Source organism: Capsella rubella, unplaced genomic scaffold (genome assembly GCF_000375325.1).
Source record: "Capsella rubella cultivar Monte Gargano unplaced genomic scaffold, Caprub1_0 scaffold_5, whole genome shotgun sequence".
Classification (NCBI taxonomy): Eukaryota; Viridiplantae; Streptophyta; class Magnoliopsida; order Brassicales; family Brassicaceae; genus Capsella; species Capsella rubella.
In genome coordinates, this window is record NW_006238919.1 from 12,978,259 (window position 1) to 12,999,958 (window position 21,700).

The following is a 21,700-nucleotide window of genomic DNA, read 5'->3' on the forward strand; positions in this document are numbered from 1 at the left end:
TTGTTTGTTACTATCTGTCAAATTACACTGACGTTAATGATATCTACAGGGAAAGACTTGCATGCTTATTGCTGGAGATGTTTACCGACCAGCTGCCAATCGATCAACTTTTCATTTTTGCTGAACATGTATTGAAATTTTTAATTTTGAAGCATTGTGTGCATTCGTAGAAATGGCTTAAGAGAGCTAGTGCGTGAAGATGTCATGATATTCTATTTACGTAAATTAATACTCCTTGATGCCCTCTTTGTTGCAGGTTGGTGTAGCGGTTTATGCAGCAGGGGCTGATGTAAAACCTGTAGATACTGTTTAAAATCAAGTGATAGCCCAGATGTTTGTTCAGTTGACTGGTGGACTCGAGGAGACTGCTTGCAAATCAAACTCAAAAGCCAAGGTTTCATTCTTCTGCAGCCTTGGTCACCGTTTAATTTTGGGTCTGAATTTGTTAGGACGTTAATTGTCTCTTAATCTTTCTTCCGAGTTAGCTTTTCCTTCGTGTTCTGTGATTTCAGGTTTTCAACAGCTGATTCAAAAGGAGTTGATGATTATGAGGAATCGGGATTAGAAGGTTTGCTTACATGTTATTACTCTTTGCGAAGAAGGAATCGGGATTAGAAGCTTATTTGCTTAGCTCTTTGCGAATAAGGCTTAAAAAATTGGTATTGAGTTTCACACCTGGTCGACATGATTTACATCATCAGATACTTACTAAGAGAAAAGGTTTCAATGGCTTTTGTCGACATAATTACATCATCAGGTACTTACTTTTTTTTTGGTAAATCATCAGGTACTTACTTAAAGATGCAATTTTCTAGTTTAACTTTTGTCTGAAATCTTAGTTTGATTGTTTTGGTTATGATTTTTTTTGTTTTGTTTTCAGCAGTTTCCTTGTACATGTATCTGACTCAAATGCTGATCAGTTTGGAAATCGTGACGAGGTACCGTTACAAAAGTTTGATATGTGTTTTTTTTTCTTTATGGTCATTCAACAAAGAAGAAGCCATACACTTTACAGTAAGGTTTACGTGTTACTACTGAACTTTCCTTTACAGGATTTGATCTGTTTTTGTTCATTCTTTGTTAGGGTTTATTGGTTTTATTTTGCTGCAGGCTTGGCTTGGTCACCTATTAATTTCAGGCCTGAATTTGTAAGGACGTTAATTGTCTCTTAAAGTTTCTTTTGAGTTAGCTGTTTATTGGTTCTTTTGCTTATTATGATTTTTTCTGTGATTTCAGGGTTTTAATAGCTGATCCAAAACGTTGAACAAAGGAGTTAATTAGTCTGAGGAATCAGAATCAAAGGTTGGTTTACCTGATATATCAGTCTCTTTATTTTCCTCGTTGTCTATTCTACTTCATACGTTTGCTTCTCTACTTGTTGTCTTATTCTCTTAATTGGAAACTTTTTCAGGGGTGATTCATCAAGATGGTCTACTCTTATATTATACGAGAAAATCTGAGTTCAAATTTGATGCGATGAAAGCAGTCAAAGAAAGTCGGCATGTGTGCGATCTTCAAGGGATAGGTACATGTTTCGAGTTTTATTAATTATATGACTAAATTACTCATAGTCTGGATGATTGGCACGTTGATTAACTAAATTAGAGTTTTGGATTTATGTAGATGATATTTCCATGGATGTTTGATGAGATTCATGGCTTGAAGTTGAAGCCATTCAAAGTTGCCGCCAAGAAAGAGTATTGGCCTCCATTATATGATGTTGCTACATTGAAAAATAACAAGGTCTGTATTTTGAATCTTCATATGTTTTTGTTGTCTTATGAATCAAACAATGTATACTCTGTTTTCACATGTCTCTTTCTTGTAGGTGTATGTCCCTGCAGCGGTATACTATGAAGTAATGTATGTAATCTTGAAGCTTTTCAGATTTCGGGTATCAGACTTTGGGTAACAAATTTGTAACAAATGTTACTGGAAGACGAGTTCTTGATCATTTGTTGGGAATGATCATCAATGGGAAAAAAACCTCTTGTTTGACTCCTTGTCGTTTTTTTCTTTGTTCCCTGTTTTGAGAATTAAGTGAGTAATAAAAAGTCTTTCAATTTTGAGCTTCCTTTCCATTTAATGTCCATGTACATTGTAGAACTTTACAGGTGAGTCTTAGAGAGATCATCAATAATGTCAACTACTTAGGATATTTATTTCTATTCAATATCTGTATAGCAAAATCCGTTGTAGTCTAGCTGGTCAGGATACTCGGCTCTCACCCGAGAGACCCGGGTTCGAGTCCCGGCAACGGAGTTATTTTTTTCCTTTTTTTTTTTTTTGCTTAAAAGAAAAAAACAAAGTGAACTGAAGAAGTCGTAGGATAATACTCTCTGCTCAATAAGAAGATTAATAACAAACAGATCTTTCTTGCTTTGGATATGATGAAACGAACGAAATAGCTAAAGGTAAATTCACAAGAAGAAGAAAAGATCACACATGTCGATGTCATATACGGCTGAACTAGTTAAAATCAAATACGTTACAAAAATTGACCTTCCTTGGTCCACTACTAAGTGAAGTCACTATTCACAAAAACCTATAACAAGAAACCTAATAAATGCAAAGCTATTAATATTTTGCCAAACATTGTATTCAATGTCGTAGCTACATTTCCCCACCCACCTCTCCCCAAAAAAAATAAAAAATAATAATAGTAATCTCCATCACTCATTTCTCTCTCTCTCTCTCTCTCGGCGCCACTCCCACATGGCCCTAACCTCTTTCTTCACCATCAAATGTCAACCCCCTCAACCGTCTCCGCCGTCTTTCCTCCTCCGCCTGTCCCAATCCCTACCTACATCACTAGCCTCGGCCTTGGCTACTCCATAGCCATAGCTCTAGGCTTCCTCGTTCTTATCTCCACAATCATCCTCTCTTCCTACATTTGCTGCCGCGCCTCCCGCCTCCGCTTCTCTGCCTCCGCCGCAACCACTAACTCATCTTTCAGAGACCGTGGCGTTATCGTCCCTAGAATCATTTTCGTAGCTGAAGACGACGATCTTGAGTCCGGAAACGTGGTCGTTGGAGGACTTGATCATTCAATCATCAACTCTTACCCTAAGTTCCCTTTCACTAAAGATATCACTTCCGTCGTCGACGGTGATGGATTCCACGACGGAGAAGGAAGAGACACGACGTGCTCGATCTGTCTATGTGAGTATACGGAAGAAGAGATGTTGAGGATGATGCCTGAGTGTAAACACTACTTCCATGTTTATTGTCTTGACGCATGGCTTAAGCTCAACGGTTCTTGTCCCGTCTGCCGGAATTCTCCACTTCCAACGCCGCAGACGACACCTCAGTCAACTCCTTTGTCGGAAGTTGTCCCGTTGTCTCAATACGCCGCCGATCGGAGGAGATCCAGAAGATAAAAACATTTCTTTCTTTCTTTTTTTTTTGGTCCGTGGCATTAATTATAATATCTTCTTTTTTTCTTTACCTTGGTATAATATATAATTGATTGATTTGCTTTACAAATTCTTTGTCTTGTTAAGTTTGTTGTATCAAAAAGAAAGAAAAAAAGTTAGTGTTGCATACTTTGCATTCATCTTCCTATAATTTACATAATCGAGATTTGCAATATAAAGTCAAATACTGTGTAAATAATTAGATTAATTGTCGGAGATGAATGTCTCTAAAGATGGGAACAAAATAGTTGAAACTTGAGATTTAAACAAAAATATCCCTAAATATTGGTAACGTTGACTTTTAAACAAGATGTTTTCTAAGCAGTTTGATCCCAATTTCTTCTACTTCAAGTGTATGTGTTTCGAGATGTTGCAGTAGTTAAAAGAGACGATAGCCTCGGTCAAAGTAAGAAGTCTCTAGCTGAGGAAGAGACTTTCTAACTCACTATCGAAATGCCTAGAAAACGATGACGTTTTGATCCACCGCTGATTTTAGTTTAGAAACGAGTAAAGCCGTTGATATATCACATTCGTCAGGGGAGCCGATGACTGCCACGTGGATAGAATCTCTCCTTAAGCCTGTCGTCGGTTACTTTATGAAAGTAAAAAGAGAGACATCTTCTTACGCAGCCCACTACGAGTCCACTAGCCCTTGTTGGACCTGGACCCTTGTTGGTTGCCTCCACGTTCGAGGCACTAAAAACGTTAACGTCCGTTTTTATTCCTTCTTTTTAAAGAAAGACTAACGCCGTTAGAGGCTCGTGCATTAATTAGCCTTTTTAATAAAAACCTATTTTCGCTGATTTTGTTTTTCTCTTCCTTTCTCATCACGTTGGGATCCAAGGAAGTGAAACGACGACAATGGCGGAAGAATTGGAGAAACCTATCCCGACGGAAGAATCTCTGATGGAGAAGATCCACGGTCACGATTCTTCGTCTTCTTCTGATTCCGAGCACGAGAAACCAGAGTCTCCCTCTGCTTTGAAGGCCAAGATATATCGTTTGTTTGGTAGAGAGAAGCCTGTTCATAAGGTTCTCGGTGGTGGCTTACGTACGTTTTTATCTTCCTCTGTTACTCGTTTCGTATATGAGGATTTTGTATCAGATTCAAATGCTGATTACAATGAAATAAATTCAGATGCGAGACTTGTCTTAAACTTTGCATCTTAACCTTGGATTGATTACGTTGTTTGATGCAGCGACATTATCTTCTGGTTTGCAAATTTCCCTTTTCCACAAGTTTTATGTTTTCATTGTGTTTGCAGCGGCTGATGTGTTCTTGTGGAGGGACAAAAAGCTCTCAGCTGCTGTTCTTGGTGTAGCCACGGCGATATGGGTTCTGTTTGAATTGGTTGAGTATCATTTCTTGAGTCTTGTCTGTCACATTTTGATATTCGCTCTTGCAGTCCTGTTTCTATTGTCCAATGCTCATGCCTTTATGAACAAGTAAGCTTCTTCTTTTCTTTTCCTTTTGCTTTTGTTTCAAGTTACAACCTATTTATATGTGTTTCTCTTTCTTTGATTTGCTTAAAGTTTTCATAACTCTTTATTTTCAGGACTCCACCTAAAATTCCTGAAATCCATATTAAAGAGGAACATTTCATTTTGATTGCTTCTGCACTGAGAAATGAGCTGAACCAGGCCTTTGTCATCCTAAGGAGCATTGCCTTAGGAAGGGACCTGAAGAAATTTCTGATGGTAAGCTTTATGTTCAGTTAGCTAGTGCAGATATTTCCAGTTGCCAGCAAAAATTGTTATACCTAAGTTATGAACTTGTTCAATCTACACATGAACCCTTCTGACTCCTGACTCGTGATTATAAGATCTATTTTCCTTTTCCATCTTGGGGTTTTTTGATAAGAACTGTTATGTATGTGATATGTCAGGTGGTTGTTGGACTGTGGGTAATCTCTGTCGTGGGCAACTGGTTCAACTTCTTGACTCTGCTATACATCTGTAAGTACTTATACCGATAAAAAAAAAGGTTTTAACTGCATACAAATCGCATCTTTTCGATTGTTGAACTGAATCTAAAATTGTGTGTGAAAAAAAAACAGGTTTTGTAGTGTTGCATACAGTACCGATGCTGTATGAGAAACATGAAGACAAGGTAGATCCAGTGGCAGAGAAGACGCTGAAGGAGCTGAAGAAACATTACATGGTGTTTGATGAGAAGGTTCTTTCTAAGCTTCCTGTTGCTTCCCTTAAGGCAAAGTTGGGTTAGAGAGACTTTAGAGTGAAGCAACCTTTTTTTTGACGTTTTCCTTTGCGTCTCGGTGGGCACTTTTCTTTTTTACTTGCCCTCCTGTTCAGAAAAAAATTTACTCTTGCTTTGGCGTACATTTCTTTTATTTTGACTACAATTTTTGGTTTTTCCTTGGGAAGTAATTTTTGTTTTTTGGCTTCTTATTATTTGAGTTTATCAAATTCTGGAAGGAGACAAGGCTTAATCGTTAGCTCATGAAATTGTAAACAAAGAAAATGGCAAAAAAAAAAATTCCCCATTTAAATTCTCCATCAAAAATTCATTACCGTACAGGCGTACATCAACAAAAATCAATAAAAGGGTTGTAACATTCTTGCGAAACCATTCAGCAGTATGGAACACAATAAACCTTAAGTTCGTTGTTTTCCTTTTCCAGAGATTTGTTAACTTCGTTTAGATGTTCCATGGCAGTTCCAATAGCAAGGCTCTCCTGACCATCCAACTTCATCTGCAAGTTTTTGATTTCAAGTAACTTTGCATCCAATTCACTACGCACTTTGCTAATATCCAAAATAGTCTGCAAACAGATGGAATACAAAATAAGAAAACTGTAACTAAAAAATGGTGATTCCTAAGGAAGATGCAAAAGTGTTTCCAACTGAAAGACTTACCTTGTTCTTATCTAACGTCAGAGACTCGAGTTCCTCCTTGAAAGATTCACTCCGTTTTCGCTCCTCTGATGAAAGTAAGGTAAGTGAAGATACAAAATAACAGATATAGAAAAGAAGCACCAAGCTACTAGTGATATTATATACCCTGCAGAGATAGCTGCAGATCTCTTAATTTTGCACGGTCTTTGGCAAGTTCGGTAGCTTGAACAGCTGCCAGTGATTCTGTTCTATCTTCTAGCATATCTGCAAGGTCCTAAAAGGACATCCAGATTACCGCTTAGAATTTGATTTACAAAACGAGAACATTGCTGATGAATAATAAAAGGCACTTTTACTAAAACGGTTTCTTATCTATTACAAGATGTACCTAAAAGAATTCTGGAATTTAATTGAGAAACTCACAAGTATGTATCTTACAAACCAACATATTTATCAAGATAGTGATGTTTTCTATCCTAGTAAATCCCATTAATAGACTTAGCATTTAACCAATCCTATTAATAATGTGTTTCGTGCAAAACATTTATGCAGTATTTGCATCCTGCCCCACCAAAATAATATGTATCGCAGCCTAGCTATAGTGTCCAATAGCTAAAGAAAGAGTATGCACATCGCCATAGAGATGAAACAAACACCAGGATCTGTGTATACCTTGATAGCATTGTTGTTTTGATTCCTTGGAAATGTCGGTTCTAGCCTCTTTAAGAGCGGCACTAGTTGAGGTCAGATATTGTTTCAAGGAGCCATTCTCCTGGTTCAATCTGGAAATATGATCCTGTAAGGGTAGAGATGATTTGAGAGGGAGAAATAGAGAATTGGCTTTGAAGATTCTTCTGACGCAAACTTACCTGTTTCGCTCTTAATAGAGCTGCATAGTTTACTGATAAGGCTTTGATATCTGCTTCTGATTCCTGAAGCGTCTTAATCTCTGCCATATACCGCTCAATCTACATTTCAAGTATACTCTCTCAGATTCGAGTAACAGCATTCTAGTTTAGAAAAAGGAAACATTACCATGGAAATAAAATATTTCTAAAAAACGGCAAATAATCACATTATTAACAGCATTTTATAATGTTATGGGTTGGGCTTTTACTATGAGAGCCTAATTTGTAATTTAAATCAAAACAAATCGGACTAGCTCCGGGCCAAGCAAGGAGGGCATAGAAGCCTTCGAAGTTTCCTCATTTCTTGATTAAATGGGTTTCAGATTAAGGTCATTTTCTCGATCCATTGTGTAAGTTCAAAGATCTAACTTCAGTTGACTTGCGGAAATTACAAATACAAAATATCTTTAAGAAAAATATACTTCCTACGTAGTTTACTGCAAAATATCTTTTAAGAAAAATATTCTATTCATAGCAAATTCCTAAACGTTAAAGTGAATAACCATCTTCCCACTGCTTTCCCAAGTCTTCTTCTAATTTCCTAGTTGAGAAATCCCCTCCCCCACCCCACCCCATTTGTTATGTAATTTGTATTTATTTATAACAGAATTAAAAAATGATATAATTATGTATAAATGACTTTTCCTGTCCTTCCATGAATAAAATAAAAACAAAACAATAATTGTTTGGTGGGAATAAAATACAAAAAAAAAAAAAAAAGAGAGATCGCAATGAGATGGGAAAATATCTTTTGATGAGTTAACGATAAACGAGAAAAAGATATGGAAGAAGAGAAGAACGAACAGGTGTGTAAATGTTATCTTTGAGACCAAGTCTTTAAGAGAAGCAGTTAGACAACAGGGACGGTGCTGCTTCCTCCCTCCTCCTCCTCCTAGTGTGCATTTAAGAAATCTTTACTTTTCTACACATACACGGAATATGCCAAAAGTCATCATCTATTCTTTTCTGGCTCGAAACCTCATCAAACCATATGATATGCCTCAGATTTTTTTGAATTTGTATTACGTATATTAAACCTTAGGTTAAAAATCACTCGTTTTTTCATGTAATTTGTAGTAAAAAAAAATAAAAAATCAAATTTACCTTTAAAGAAAGGGAAGGATTCTGCATTGACCATATAATATGAAGATACTTTTCCTTTCTTCGGCTGAGAAAAGAAAAAAAAAAAAAAGAAATTGACGGACAGCAACCAATGACAGCGTACAGAAAAATATCTACGAGAACACGTGGTCTGGCTCCCATGGACAGCACTAAGTTTCCTCATTTTTCTTAATTACCATTTCTAACCATTTCTTTACTTTCCCAATTATTGGTCCCTCTTACCATTTTTGATTACAAAAACTTAACATCAACCTCAACATTTTTAATTACAAAAGAAAAAAATAAGTCTCACACGTGAGAACGACTGACGTCGGCACGCTTCAGCCACGTCATTTTCCTTCTCCAAATAAAAATAAAAATAAAAAAACAATAACAAAAGAAAATAACAAACCATAAATATAAGGAGGAGGAGGATAATAAAAAGGAGTCGAAGAGATAAGCGCTGAGAGAGAGATTCAAAATCCGATTCCAGATCCGTTTCTGGGCAACCCCTTAACAAAAGGGTTGGTGTGCTTCTCCTTAACCTCTCTCGATTGATTCCTTCAATTCGTTAAAAGCAAACTGTGAGTGAGATTCGTCGTCTTTCTCTCTCTCCCTGTTGTTCGAAGGGTTTTTGTGTTCGGCGTCAATGGCGCAAGAGACGGAGAAAAAGTACATTACGAGCGAAGATTTGAAAAAACACAACAAACCTGGGGATCTCTGGATCGCGATTCAAGGCAAGGTCTACAACGTTTCCGATTGGATTAAATCTCATCCCGGAGGCGACACCGTCATCCTCAATCTCGTTGGCCAAGATGTCACCGACGCCTTCATCGCATTCCATCCCGGTACCGCTTGGCACCACCTCGACCATCTCTTCACCGGTTTCCACATCAGAGATTTCGAGGTCTCCGAAGTCTCCCGCGATTACCGTCGTATGGCCGCCGAGTTTCGCAAACTCGGTCTCTTCGATAACAAGGGCCACGTTACGCTCTACACTTTGGCCTTCATCGCCGCCATGTTCGCCGGGGTTCTCTACGGCGTTTTGGCTTGTAACTCCGTCTTTGCTCACCAAATCGCCGCCGCGCTTCTCGGACTCCTCTGGATCCAGAGCGCTTACATAGGCCACGATTCCGGCCATTACGTGATCATGTCGAACAAGTCTTACAACAGATTCGCTCAGCTTCTCTCCGGTAACTGTCTCACCGGAATCTCAATCGCCTGGTGGAAATGGACTCACAATGCTCATCATCTCGCCTGCAACAGCCTCGACTACGATCCAGATCTACAGCACATCCCTGTCTTCGCCGTCTCTACCAAATTTTTCACCTCATTGACCTCACGCTTCTACGATCGGAAACTCACGTTTGATCCCGTCGCCAGATTCTTGGTCAGCTACCAACACTTCACTTATTATCCGGTCATGTGCTTCGGAAGAATCAATCTCTTCATCCAGACGTTTCTCCTGCTCTTCTCCCGACGTGACGTCCCCGATCGTGCTTTAAACTTCGCCGGGATCTTAGTCTTCTGGACTTGGTTCCCACTCTTGGTCTCATGTCTACCAAGCTGGCCTGAGAGATTCTTCTTCGTCTTCACTAGCTTCACCGTCACGGCGCTACAGCACATTCAGTTCACTCTTAACCATTTCGCAGCAGATGTCTACGTCGGTCCACCCACCGGTAGCGACTGGTTCGAGAAGCAAGCGGCGGGAACGATCGACATCTCGTGTCGATCGTACATGGATTGGTTCTTCGGTGGATTACAGTTCCAGCTAGAGCATCATTTGTTCCCTCGCTTGCCTCGTTGCCATCTCCGGAAAGTTTCGCCGGTGGTTCAAGAGCTTTGCAAGAAGCATAATCTCCCGTATAGGAGTCTGTCGTGGTTTGATGCGAATGTGCTGACCATTAATACATTGAAGAAAGCAGCTTATCAAGCCAGAGACGCTGCTAATCCAGTGGTTAAGAACTTGGTTTGGGAAGCTTTGAATACCCATGGCTAATTCAAGCTTCTCTGCTTGATTGATTCATTTCATGTCTTCTTCATTTTTATTATTATGCTTTCTTTGAATCTTTGAATTTGGTTATCTTACTATGGGAAGAGATGTTTTTCTAGGATTGAGAAATTGAATCGAGAATCGAGAATTGTTTTACTTTCGTATCGTAATGATTTTATTACTATTATTTTTGAATTTACTTTTTGTTTTTTGGTAAGTTTCTTCTTCTTCACATGGCTCTTTTTGATGCCTGCGACTTTGTGGTTTTGCGGCTTTTGCCCTTTTCAATGTTTTGTCGCGTTACATCGTTACGTGTGTGGATGCTATTTGATATCCCCTTTTATACCTATATAGTACAAGTTTTAAAAAAATCAACGGTCTTTGTATTATTTTGTGTGATTTAAAACCACGAAACGTTGCAAAGATGTGGGCTTTTTAGGTTTATATAAAGCTTGTACAGTATATACTGTAGGTCTCTTTGGTAATCAAATAATGGGCTTAATGAGGCACCAGTTCTTCCAGGCCTAAGCCCGTGGGCGTGATTACATGGATCCCTCCAGCCACTAAATGAGTAAATGGTCCCAAAGAAGGAAGAATACACGTAACAGTATTTTAAGGCGAGAAAGAAGAGATAAAAAGCCCAAGTGTTCTGCTAGTTCATCTATCAAAATATATTAATGGTCATGAGATAGAGCACGTAGCTTAATGAGTTCGATCCTGGGGTGAAATATCTCGAATTGGCAGGTTCGTAGATTACAAATGAGGAAGAGATGCTACTACGCTGCTTGGGCAAACGGATAAGTCTTCGGAAGTACATCTGGTGGCCAGTTTAGAGAATTTGTCGCGTTTTTAATGAAAGAGACGGGTCCTTTATCTATACAACTATGAACTATGGGAGAGAGAAGAGTTTAAAATAAATGGAAACGTGGTAGAGAAACAGTAAAAAAAAAAAAAAAAAGGAAGCAACAGAATGTGGAACGAGTAGAAGAAGAAGAAGAACATCATCATGTCTAAGTGTGACTTTTAAGTTTACTCTCCACTTTTCCAAAAACACACAAAAACTGCATAAATTAGTCCACTTCCACTATCATTCCTCTTTTTGATCTATTCTTACTTCTCACGATTCCTTTTTTAGTTAAAAGTTAAAACCCACGATTACATTACAATATTACTTCTCACAATTTTCTTCTTACACGATTCATTGTCGTGTGATACTGTATTTTGTACTCAACAGCTGTGCGTTTAATGTGAAGAAGTCTGCATATAGGATCTAAAACTAGTTTCAGAATTCAGAAAATTCTATTTATATGATCATTTATTTTAGAGATTCTAGTGTGTTTGCTCCATAATGTGCGTGCACAAAGCCGGTCCATAAACCGCAAGTGACAAATTAGTATTTGCCACTATCTTCTTCTCTATCCTTTTGTTATTTAAAAAAAAAAAAAATTATATAGCTTTACACGGACTACCAAATGGGCCAAATTGATTAGTGCATATTGATCTTGCTAGATCTTCCAATAATCTCTTCACATCGTAATCGTGTGCTTTTAAGATATGAAACCAAAAAAATGTTGTTTACGTAATACAAACTCATATACGACCCTAACACACGATTTGACTATTGTCTCATACGTACTCTCTCTCTCTATATTAGTTTGGGTTTAACAAAATAAAAAAGTAAGTTAGTTGCGTTACATATATTATAATGCAAAAGGGTGCCCAATCAGGAGTTGCAACCCCTAATTCTAAAACAATCATCAGGTTTTAGAAGCTCAAGATCTAGCCAAAACTCAAAGTCATATGAATTGTTGTAACATATCAAACTTTTGAATCTGATGTGTGATCTGAAATTCAGATCTCATTATTTTTGGTTTTATAGTTCGTTTTTTTTTCTAGTATTTCTTTAAAGTTTGTAGTTGTCTCGCAAATAATTAAAATTACACCTGACTGTACTATCTACCTACATTATATACAGTTATACTTCCACGAAACAAAAATTATTCTTTTGTCATAATGGATTTCACATATGTAGTGACTCATGCGTATTAGATCGCGCGCGATCCTTATAACAACGTAGCAATTTGGAATTTGTATACGTTCAACTCCTTAAAAAAAATAACTAAAAGCAAAATACAAGTGCCATGTGCATGAAATTTTTTTGAATCTTCGATGCTTTTAAGTATAAAAACGACTGCAATAATTAAGAGAATGCATTACTATATAGTACATAATTTAATTAGGTATATGCTTTGATTTTTGGATTTATAAATTTTAAAGGTTAAAATGGTATATTCTTTTGGATATTTCCACTCGTCCTTCTTTCATTTCTCCTTCACTACGTACAATTCTCTAATTAAAATTAGGTACATGTGCATTCACGGTTTACATTTGCATTTTATATAAACATGATCATCTATATCGGTCATAAGAATTATATCATCTTTGCTAATTAAGATATACTCCACTCCACAGAGTCCAGATAAATAATGAACAATTGAACTCTCAGTCTCAGATCTCAAAAACGTAGACAGCATTGAGAACCAATATTGTTGAAAAGGGCATGTAACGAGCAATGCGATCTTACAAGTCTAGGAGCCAGCCACTAAGTCTAAAATAATAATATAGGAGTAGCTACATAACCATAAAGGGTAAGGGCATATGATCGAAAGAAGAAAGAAAGGAGTAATGCTGTATGAAGCTGAGATCGATACATGGCTTTACACGTTAAATCTACTTAGTGCACATGACGAAAAATATGAAATTAATAAAAAAATATTTGTGTTTTTTGTTATTTGTTTTCTTTAGTTTTGGGTAGAGTGAGTGTATTAGGTAAAGGACAGGCCACTGAGAAACTGCGAGAAGTCTAGGCTAAGGAAAGTAGAGAGACAGACCTTTCAGTTTTTGAAAAGCAAAGTATAATTACTATTGGAATTATAAATAATAATTATTCAATTTTGTCTTCATTATTTATATATTCATTCATCTTACAAATAATTAAATGACAATCTTTTTTTATATAAACAAAAAAATAAAAGACAAAAAGGTTACCTCATGTGGTATGTCATTTTCAGCTAACACCCTCTGGTTGCCAGAGTAAAAATACCAAATTGATAAAAAGAAACTTTATTTACCTTTATACTAACTCTTTCTCATTACACAACGGTAAAATCCTACAATTACACTAATTTCTACTATTGTAGTTAGTATCTTTGGCCGCCTCTAAACTTAGTTCTACAAGTATTCTGAACGTCCTACATCACTATTCCGATAAAACTAGTGAAACCATCAAATTAAACTACAGTAATTAATCAGTCTAAGAGTAAAATACATATTTTATGGGTCTTTGTTGTTTTCTACTTTAGCACTATGACAATGTTAATAACGCCGCTTAGAAAATCATATAATTTCTAAAAAAGCTGGCTGATGAGTAAGACATCATTATTATTGGTGTTATGCAATTTCATTGTTTTTCTTTTTCTTTTGTAAGTTCCCATGAACTAATTTTTTTTTTTTCCTTACAACAGTATAAATTACTTTTCATATAAAATTTTATATTAAAATAACACGCGCAGACACGCGCCTGTGCTGTAATGACAAGTTTATTTATTTAAACCCTTTGGTCTCAAAAGATAAAAATGGAAAACTAAAAGAAGGAAAAAAAGGAGCAAAAACGTATAGTCTTCTCTCTTGCTCGCGCTTTGCTCTCTTGTTCTTTTGTCTTTCCCTTGCGGTTTATCTTTCGTCTCTGTCTGTGTGTAATCTCAATTTGTATCATTCATTCATATTTCACAATCCAACCAAGAAACGTCTCTTCTTCTTCTCTCACTCTCTCTCTCTCTAAAGACCAGGTTTTTCTCAATCGCAATCTCTCTCTCGGTCTCGTTCTGTTTTTTTGGTGAACCCTTTTTTCTTACCTCATTCTTACTCTTGAGAAAATCCAAAATCCAGAGAAACCCATTTCATTTCCATCTTCGGTTTCTAGAAAAATCTCATCTTTCAATAACATAGATCCACGAAACCCGCATTTTCGTCTCGCAAATCTCATAAAAAAAAGTCTACCCACGAGTCTCCTCAATCAAAAGGTGTGAGTGTGTGTAGTGAATCGAGATGGGTTTGTGTTTTGATTTCACTGTCTCTTTCTTTGCTTTCGTTTCTGAGTGGTTCATTTGATCTGTTGTTCCGTGTTTGTATTCTGTGATTGGTGATTGGGTTTGGTATTTATGATGTATGTTGTTACCTGATGTTCGATTGATGTATCCCTATAGCCTAATTTCATTTCCAATAAACAATAACAACCAAAAAAAAAAAATGTATCTTTAATTTTTTTTGTATACCTAATATCGAAGTTTTGTATTAATTCTCATCACCCGAATCTTGACGTTGAAAGGATGACACAAGCTTTCTCCCTTTGTTTTTTCTTTTTCTTTTTTATAATCTTTTTGGTCTCTGTCTGAAACATGTATTGCTGTACTTGATTAAGTCTGAATATTAGTATTATCTTTCTAAATTCTTCATCTTCTTCATTTTCGATTTGACACTATGCATGTCTCCTAAAGCAAATCTGTTTTGTCTTTGATTTTATTATTGTTGTTCTTTTCCTTTACAAAAAAATCTGACTTGTAAGATGTTCTCTGTCGTGAAATGGATGATTTATGTGTATTAGATTCGTAGAGCTTTGAATCTTGAAGTATCCGATCATATGCGACTTTACTTGTGTTCTTCTGCACTTATGGATGTGAAAAGAACGGTTATTAATTGCTTTTATACATTGTGTTGTTTCAGTGGCTTTTGAGAATGGAAGCAGAAACGTCTTGGACTAATTATCCGTACAGCTACATTACATATGTCCCTGAAGCTGAATCATCATACTCTGAACAGAGCGATGATGAGACCAAAGTCGAAACCTTTTCGATGGATTCACTTCTCCCCGATGATTTATTAGAACGGATCCTCTCGTTTCTCCCCATTGCAAGCATCTTCAGAGCTGGTACTGTCTGCAAAAGATGGAACGAGATTGTGTCCTCCCGAAGGTTCTTATGGAATTTCTCCAACAATTCGGTTCCTCAAAGGCCTTGGTACTTCATGTTCACTAGCACTGATGATCCATCCGGTTATGCTTATGACCCCATTATCCGGAAATGGTACAGTTTCGATCTCCCATGTATTGAAACGTCGAATTGGTTTGTTGCTTCCTCTTGTGGACTGGTTTGTTTCATGGACAATGACTGCAGAAACAAGATCTATGTCTCTAATCCAATTACCAAACAATGGAGACGACTTATCGAACCTCCAGGTCACAAGTCGACAGATTACACAGCAATGTCTACCTGCGTGAACCGAGCAGGCCAAGCAAACCGAGCGGTAAACCGCGCAAACAGGAGTTACTCAGTCTCGATAGTGAAATCGAAGCAAGTGCCAGGGAATTTCTTCCAGTGGGATCTGTCTATTCATCTCTACAGCTCTGAAACGATGGCTTGGACAACATCAGTAAACGATGTTTTATCCGGATGGAGAGGAGGAAACGAGAGTGTGATCTGCGACGGTGTTCTATACTTGTTGATTTACTCTACTGGAGGCTCTGATCATCGCCACGGGTTGATAGCTACCAATGTATCATCAACGGGATCATCCTCAAGCGGAATCTTGATGAGGAGTTTCATTCCAATGCCGTGTTCTTTAACCTGCGGAAGGCTGATGAATCTAAGAGAGAGGCTTGTGATTGTAGGAGGAATCGGGAAACACGACCGACCGGAAGTAATAAAAGGGATTGGGATTTGGGTTTTGAGAGGGAAGGAATGGGTAGAGATGGCGAAAATGCCTCAGAGATTCTTCCAAGGTTTCGGTGAGTTCGACGACGTTTTCGCCAGTAGTGGCACTGACGATTTGGTATACATACAAAGCTACGGATCTCCAGCGCTTGTCACTTTCGACATGAATCTTAAGTACTGGAAATGGTCTCAGAAATGTCCAGTAACGAAGAAGTTTCCTCTGCAGCTCTTTACCGGGTTTTGCTTCGAACCAAGACTCGAGATTGCTCCATAGTTGCAACGATGAACGTCTTTCTCCTTTGTATTGTTTTGCTTTTCTCTCTATTGGATTGTTTTTGCACAGAGAAGTCGCCGGCGGCTTGATGAAGATTGATGGATCACACGGTAATGTTTTTAAATTATTGGGAAAAAACGAATGATTTTCCAAGGAATATTATTGTTATTTGCAAATTTGGTACTCTATTTAATTCAAAAGATTTATGAAAGAGCCCCCGATACTTTTAATATGATCAATCGAAGCCTTTTTATCACTGTCGCTCTGTGACATTGTGGCCCACAATATCTCAAGTAAATGGGTCTGGATACTGAAACTTGGCCGTTGTCTTGTTGCTGTTCCTCTCGATTATTTTCTACTTCTTTATTTTATTTTTCTTTCCTTAGTTTCCGGTTAATTAATTTTACTGTATTATATCTATTATTATACTATAGCTGTAAATTGTTTTTCTTTTATTTTATAAAAATTTAATATATTTTTTTAATGTTTTTTGTACTTGTACAAAAAAATTTGGGACCTATTTTTATGTCAGGGTTTGGCAGTGTTAGGTTTACAGGTAATGGTGGACAACAGCTAATTCTTTTTTTCTTCTTTTCTTTATTATAAGTTTTCTAATATTGTATTTAGAAGACAAACACGATTTATTTTGACACACCAATGTCACCATTAGACAATATTAGTATTATTAGTTTTTTTTTTCTTTCTAAGCCAGAAAACAAACAATAAAACAGTCACAAGCAGTAACGATTTAAATTGTAGATAGGATGTAATATATATATTTTTTAAAAACAATATTGGGTTGGACCAACCATCTAAATGGACCACAGACATATAGTGGCCACTACTAGTTCCTCTCCTCTCCAAAGGAATACTTCAAATCAAACAAAACATACACTGCTCATTTCGTATACAACTGGAAAAGCCTTTACTACTACTAATCCCGGATTTTGAAAGACTTGGTTTTTTTTATTCACGGATTTTTTTCGCAAAAAAACGAATAAATTTAGTTTTATTTGTTCTCTACGTAGTATCTGATTCCTAGTCTCTTTTACTAGCTTCCTAGTAGTCTCTGTAAATTCAAAACACCCCCACTAAAGTCTAGAGCTGAGTTACCATGTAGTAAAAAATGTCAAAGAGTATAAAACCGGCGGAAATATTGGTCCATGAGGACGAACCGAACCGAACCGAACCGAATCATAACCGGTTATTGGAAAAGATAAGAAAGATATCTATACTGCTAGCTACTAGTAAACAAACTAGAGAGAATAAGTCTCTCTCTCTCGCTCAATTGGTATCGTAGCCTTTCGTCTCTCTCTCACCTGAAAGCCGTTCAGCTTTCTCTTTCCATAAAAACCAAAAAAGAAACTCTCCGATCAGTTTCTCCGGCTGTATCAAAAAATTAAAAAAATAATACACACAAGGAGGAGTTGTGTCTTACCGAAGGAAAGTGATGAGAGGTGCTGCTGATAACACGGATCTGTTCGATCCCAAAATCCAAATGGATTCTGATTTCTCTCGTCATGGCTCTTCCTCCGACGGCGATTTTGGATTCGCCTTCAACGACAGTAACTTTTCTGATCGCTTGCTCCGGATCGAGATCATGGGTGGCCCTTCTGATTCCAGGTCCGATGTTGAAGGCTGTACGAGTATCGCTGATTGGGCTCGCCACCGCAAGAGAAGACGAGAAGATATCAAGAAGGAATCTGGTGGTATCATCTTATATCTATTTCTTCTTCTTATGATGGGTTTTTGTTTTTGAATTTGAAGTCTCTTTTTTTTTTTTATATGGGTTTTTGAATTTTGTTGTTTCGTTTGCAGTCACGATTTCAGACATTGTGGCATGCCCTGAGGAGCAGATTTTAACGGATGAGCAACCTGACATGGATGGATGTCCTGGTGGTGAAAATATTGATGATGAAGGAGAGGCAATGGTTGAAGAAGAAGAGGCTTTATCAGGTACTTACTATATTATAAGCAAAACATCCTTTTGGGTATATAGTTTTACCTTCAGAAGAAGAGCTTCGAGTTTTTATTTTGTTTTTAATTAGGTGATGAAGATGAAACCTCTAGTGAGCCAAACTGGGGAATGGATTGCTCTACTGTTGTTAGGGTTAAAGAACTTCATATTAGTTCTCCTATATTAGCTGCCAAAAGCCCTTTCTTCTACAAGGTATCATCACTTGTTTCTTGATTGCTGTTACTTTTGCTCTCTCGTGTGTATCTTACTCTTCATAATCCATATGTTTTCTTGTACTTTGCTCTCATGTGTGTATATCTTCCTCTTAATCTATTTGTTTTCTTTTATTTCGAAATTCGTTTTAGTTGTTCTCAAATGGAATGAGGGAATCTGAGCAAAGGCATGTCACCCTAAGAATTAATGCATCAGGTATGCCATTGCAACACAAGATATCGGCTTTTGTGATTCGTGTGAATATATATCTGAACGCATTATTACTTTATCAGACTAGACACTAATGGTGTACATTTCTTCTTCCTTTGTGTATTAGTTCCCCATGTAATATATACTGTTGGATTTTTACTCTTCATGATTTCAAGTAATTTGGACATCCATAGCATTTAACTGATTTACATTCATACCCTATTTTGTAACAATAACAGAGGAAGCTGCCTTGATGGAGCTTTTAAACTTTATGTATAGCAATGCGGTATCTGTCACCACAGCACCTGCCTTATTAGATGTGCTGATGGCTGCTGATAAGTTTGAAGTTGCCTCTTGCATGAGGTACTGCAGTAGACTTCTCCGCAATATGTCTATGACTCCTGAGTCTGCTTTGCTCTATCTCGAGCTCCCCTCTAGTGTTCTTATGGCCAAAGCTGTTCAGCCCTTAACTGATGCTGCAAAACAGTTCCTTGCTGCCCGATACAAGGACATTACCAAGTAAGACCCCTGAAACTACATGTAATAATAGTTCAACTGCATTTCCAGGATATGAAACACACGAGATTCTGGGTCAATTCTTATAAATCATGGTTAACACTTTTTTTTTTTTCCAGGTTTCATGAGGAAGTTCTGTCTTTACCTTTAGCCGGAATCGAGGCAATTCTATCAAGTGATGATCTGCAAATTGCATCAGAGGATGCAGTTTATGATTTTATCTTGAAGTGGGCAAGGGCACAATACCCTTGTTTGGAAGAGCGAAGAGAGATTCTCGGGTCACGCCTTGCACTCTCCATCCGCTTCCCATTTATGACATGCCGAAAGCTGAAGAAAGTACTGACTTGCAGTGACTTTGACCATGAAATAGCATCAAAGCTTGTTCTTGAAGCCTTGTTCTTCAAAGCAGAAGCCCCACACAGACAACGTAGTCTAGCTGCCGAGGAAACCGCTTCCCTGAATCGCCGCCTCATAGAGAGGGCGTACAAATACAGACCCGTCAAAGTCGTCGAGTTTGAGCTACCTAGACCGCAGTGTGTAGTCTACCTAGACCTGAAAAGAGAAGAATGCTTAGGATTGTTCCCTTCGGGTAGAGTGTATTCGCAGGCCTTTCACTTAGGAGGTCAAGGGTTTTTCCTCTCAGCTCACTGCAACATGGACCAACAGAGCTCATTCCACTGTTTCGGGCTGTTCCTAGGAATGCAGGAGAAAGGGTCAGTAAGTTTCGGAGTGGACTATGAATTCTCGGCGAGGTCAAAGCCCGCGGAAGATTTCATAAGCAAATACAAAGGAAACTACACATTCACAGGAGGGAAAGCAGTTGGTTACAGAAACTTGTTTGGGATTGCGTGGACGTCTTTTATTGCAGAGGATAGTCAATACTTCATCAATGGCATCCTCCATCTGAGGGCAGAGCTTACCATCAAAAGGTCTACAGATCCTTAGTGACCGTATCTTCCTTTCATGCCACAATCTCCCTCTCTCTCTCTAACTGTCTCGTTTTCTTTTTATCTCTTTTGTAAGGCTTGACAAAGCTTATAAAAAGTAAGGAAAGGTTAAACCACGTTTCACAACAAGTTTGAAAGGATGTAAATGTATGCGTTCAGAACTGATCTCGTTCTATTCACGTTTACACTCATCTATTTAACTTTTCACTGGAAACTCTTAGCTTAGATTATTGTTGTACTATATATTATATCAGTAAAAGGTTATCCCAAAATTAATAGTTATTCAAGATGAGAAAAATATAAAATTGTGTGTAACCGGTTTAAGATAATTGAGTCTGCGTAACTCGGCAAAAGACATTGCTTTATTTCTATCACAGCCACTTGTTCCTATTTAGCTTGAAAATGAAATAGATCACTCCGGAAACACTCACGAGTCTCGCTTGATTTATACAAAAACACATTACACATACGTAGCAAGAGAGAAGGAACAACAAAGCTCAAAAAGATTTACAAAATTCAACGAATCTTAAATGGGTGCCAACTGATCTCCTACAGCTCCAGACAACTTTCCGACCAGCCTCGTTATACAGTTTTAATTGTTCTTAGGAATCCATTACACAAAACCATTATAACTCGGAAAATTGATTGAACTAGTAATACATACTAACAACAGATAGTTAGTTGGAGAAATTTCTTTATTTTTTGTTAAATTACTCAGTTAAAAAATTACACTTGAATAAAGAGTCAACTTATGATACCAAGCTCACTAAATTGGAGGTGGTAGGATGTTATTTTTGATTAGGCCATGGACATCCTCTATAAATTGCATTCGCAGGTGTTTCAGAAGGAGAGTTTGTTTTGTTCTCTTAGTTATTTCTTGTCTTTTAAGGATTTTTGCCTAGTTACCCCTACTTTTAAATTAAGGAACTGTCCTCTGCTTTGTATTTTTAGTTCAGTTCTTTTGGATTCCCTTTGTTAGGGCGTCGATTCCGGAGAATTTCTTTCTTCTTTCTTCTTCCGGCAATGACTCCGGGGACTATCAGTTGTCCGTCGGCTTAAGTGTCCCTTGTTTGGGTATTGTAATGCTATTCTGGTTCTAAAACAAGTTTAATGAAAATTCAAGTTGACAAAAAAAATGATACCAAGCTCACTTAACTTTTAAAACTTGCTTATCATTTGAGCGGGTCGACTCTTCTTAGCTACCTCAACTATACTGCTTCTTTGATATACACCATGTACTTTTTGCCTCTTTTCTAAACACCATCAATAATTTATTTCTCTATTAAACATCACAAACTAAATATTATCATTCAATTGCAACACTGCGACTATGAAGTGTGGTTACACATACTAAACCGGTAATAGCGTTTTTTAAATATCACGACTGCGTTTAATAAACCAAAAAACGTTAATCCCATACAATTTTCTTAACTCTTCTTCTTCGTAATATATAAAGAACTCCAATCCTTGAGTTTATATTGTATCAATAAACCCAGAATATATATAATTATAATTTTTGAACGCCAACAAGTGATTCTAAG

At 37.4% G+C, this 21,700-nt stretch overlaps 5 protein-coding genes, 1 long non-coding RNA gene and 1 other non-coding gene across 9 annotated transcripts; all 7 read left to right on the forward strand.

The window, feature by feature from the left end:
* The first annotated feature begins 943 nt into the window (after positions 1 to 943).
* Positions 944 to 2,069, forward strand: LOC17886478. Its single transcript, XR_002834062.1, has 5 exons — positions 944 to 1,148; positions 1,237 to 1,302; positions 1,412 to 1,525; positions 1,624 to 1,743; positions 1,829 to 2,069. It is a non-coding gene; the product is annotated as an uncharacterized LOC17886478 (long non-coding RNA).
* A 120-nt stretch (positions 2,070 to 2,189) lies between these two features.
* Positions 2,190 to 2,262, forward strand: TRNAE-CUC. Its single transcript has one exon. It is a non-coding gene; the product is annotated as a tRNA-Glu (tRNA).
* Positions 2,263 to 2,632: 370 nt separating this feature from the next.
* On the forward strand, positions 2,633 to 3,554 carry LOC17885519 (RING-H2 finger protein ATL68). The gene has a single exon (XM_006291785.2). It carries the CDS (start codon positions 2,745 to 2,747, stop codon positions 3,378 to 3,380), a length of 636 nt encoding a protein of 211 aa, XP_006291847.1. The 5' UTR covers positions 2,633 to 2,744; the 3' UTR covers positions 3,381 to 3,554.
* Positions 3,555 to 4,247: 693 nt separating this feature from the next.
* LOC17885379 (reticulon-like protein B6) lies at positions 4,248 to 5,851 on the forward strand. The gene is made up of 5 exons (XM_006291677.2): positions 4,248 to 4,467; positions 4,682 to 4,862; positions 4,973 to 5,114; positions 5,303 to 5,372; positions 5,474 to 5,851. The coding sequence occupies exons 1-5, from the start codon at positions 4,278 to 4,280 to the stop codon at positions 5,638 to 5,640; spliced, it is 750 nt and encodes a 249-aa protein (XP_006291739.1). The 5' UTR covers positions 4,248 to 4,277; the 3' UTR covers positions 5,641 to 5,851.
* A 2,729-nt stretch (positions 5,852 to 8,580) lies between these two features.
* LOC17886603 (delta(8)-fatty-acid desaturase 1) lies at positions 8,581 to 10,476 on the forward strand. Its single transcript, XM_023782697.1, has one exon. The coding sequence runs from the start codon at positions 8,931 to 8,933 to the stop codon at positions 10,278 to 10,280; it is 1,350 nt and encodes a 449-aa protein (XP_023638465.1). The 5' UTR covers positions 8,581 to 8,930; the 3' UTR covers positions 10,281 to 10,476.
* Positions 10,477 to 13,864: 3,388 nt separating this feature from the next.
* LOC17885319 (F-box/kelch-repeat protein At3g61590) lies at positions 13,865 to 16,572 on the forward strand. 3 transcript variants are annotated; one of them, XM_023782528.1, is made up of 2 exons: positions 13,865 to 14,385; positions 15,057 to 16,572. In XM_023782528.1, the coding sequence occupies exon 2, from the start codon at positions 15,069 to 15,071 to the stop codon at positions 16,314 to 16,316; it is 1,248 nt and encodes a 415-aa protein (XP_023638296.1). In that variant the 5' UTR covers positions 13,865 to 14,385; positions 15,057 to 15,068; the 3' UTR covers positions 16,317 to 16,572. The 3 variants fall into 3 exon arrangements, with proteins under 3 accessions (XP_023638296.1, XP_006291009.1, XP_006291008.2); XM_006290947.2 differs by having other exon boundaries at positions 13,865 to 14,356; XM_006290946.2 differs by having other exon boundaries at positions 13,865 to 14,122.
* A 1,011-nt stretch (positions 16,573 to 17,583) lies between these two features.
* On the forward strand, positions 17,584 to 20,366 carry LOC17886648 (BTB/POZ domain-containing protein POB1). Its single transcript, XM_006290772.2, has 6 exons — positions 17,584 to 18,025; positions 18,135 to 18,272; positions 18,365 to 18,486; positions 18,639 to 18,702; positions 18,936 to 19,215; positions 19,332 to 20,366. The coding sequence occupies exons 1-6, from the start codon at positions 17,767 to 17,769 to the stop codon at positions 20,155 to 20,157; spliced, it is 1,689 nt and encodes a 562-aa protein (XP_006290834.1). The 5' UTR covers positions 17,584 to 17,766; the 3' UTR covers positions 20,158 to 20,366.
* The last annotated feature ends 1,334 nt before the right edge of the window (positions 20,367 to 21,700 follow it).

Excerpts from the sequence above, each read along its gene's own strand:
- LOC17885519 (XM_006291785.2), top strand. The coding sequence starts at position 2,745 with ATGTCAACCCCCTCAACCGTCTCCGCCGTCTTTCCTCCTCCGCCTGTC.
- LOC17885379 (XM_006291677.2), top strand. The coding sequence starts at position 4,278 with ATGGCGGAAGAATTGGAGAAACCTATCCCGACGGAAGAATCTCTGATG. Across the intron at positions 4,468-4,681 it reads GGTTCTCGGTGGTGGCTTAC|CGGCTGATGTGTTCTTGTGG; the intron begins GTACGTTTTTAT and ends TTGTGTTTGCAG. Across the intron at positions 5,373-5,473 it reads CTTGACTCTGCTATACATCT|GTTTTGTAGTGTTGCATACA; the intron begins GTAAGTACTTAT and ends AAAAAAAAACAG.
- LOC17886603 (XM_023782697.1), top strand. The coding sequence starts at position 8,931 with ATGGCGCAAGAGACGGAGAAAAAGTACATTACGAGCGAAGATTTGAAA.
- LOC17885319 (XM_023782528.1), top strand. The coding sequence starts at position 15,069 with ATGGAAGCAGAAACGTCTTGGACTAATTATCCGTACAGCTACATTACA.
- LOC17886648 (XM_006290772.2), top strand. The coding sequence starts at position 17,767 with ATGAGAGGTGCTGCTGATAACACGGATCTGTTCGATCCCAAAATCCAA. Across the intron at positions 18,273-18,364 it reads AGAAGAAGAGGCTTTATCAG|GTGATGAAGATGAAACCTCT; the intron begins GTACTTACTATA and ends GTTTTTAATTAG. Across the intron at positions 18,487-18,638 it reads AAAGCCCTTTCTTCTACAAG|TTGTTCTCAAATGGAATGAG; the intron begins GTATCATCACTT and ends AATTCGTTTTAG.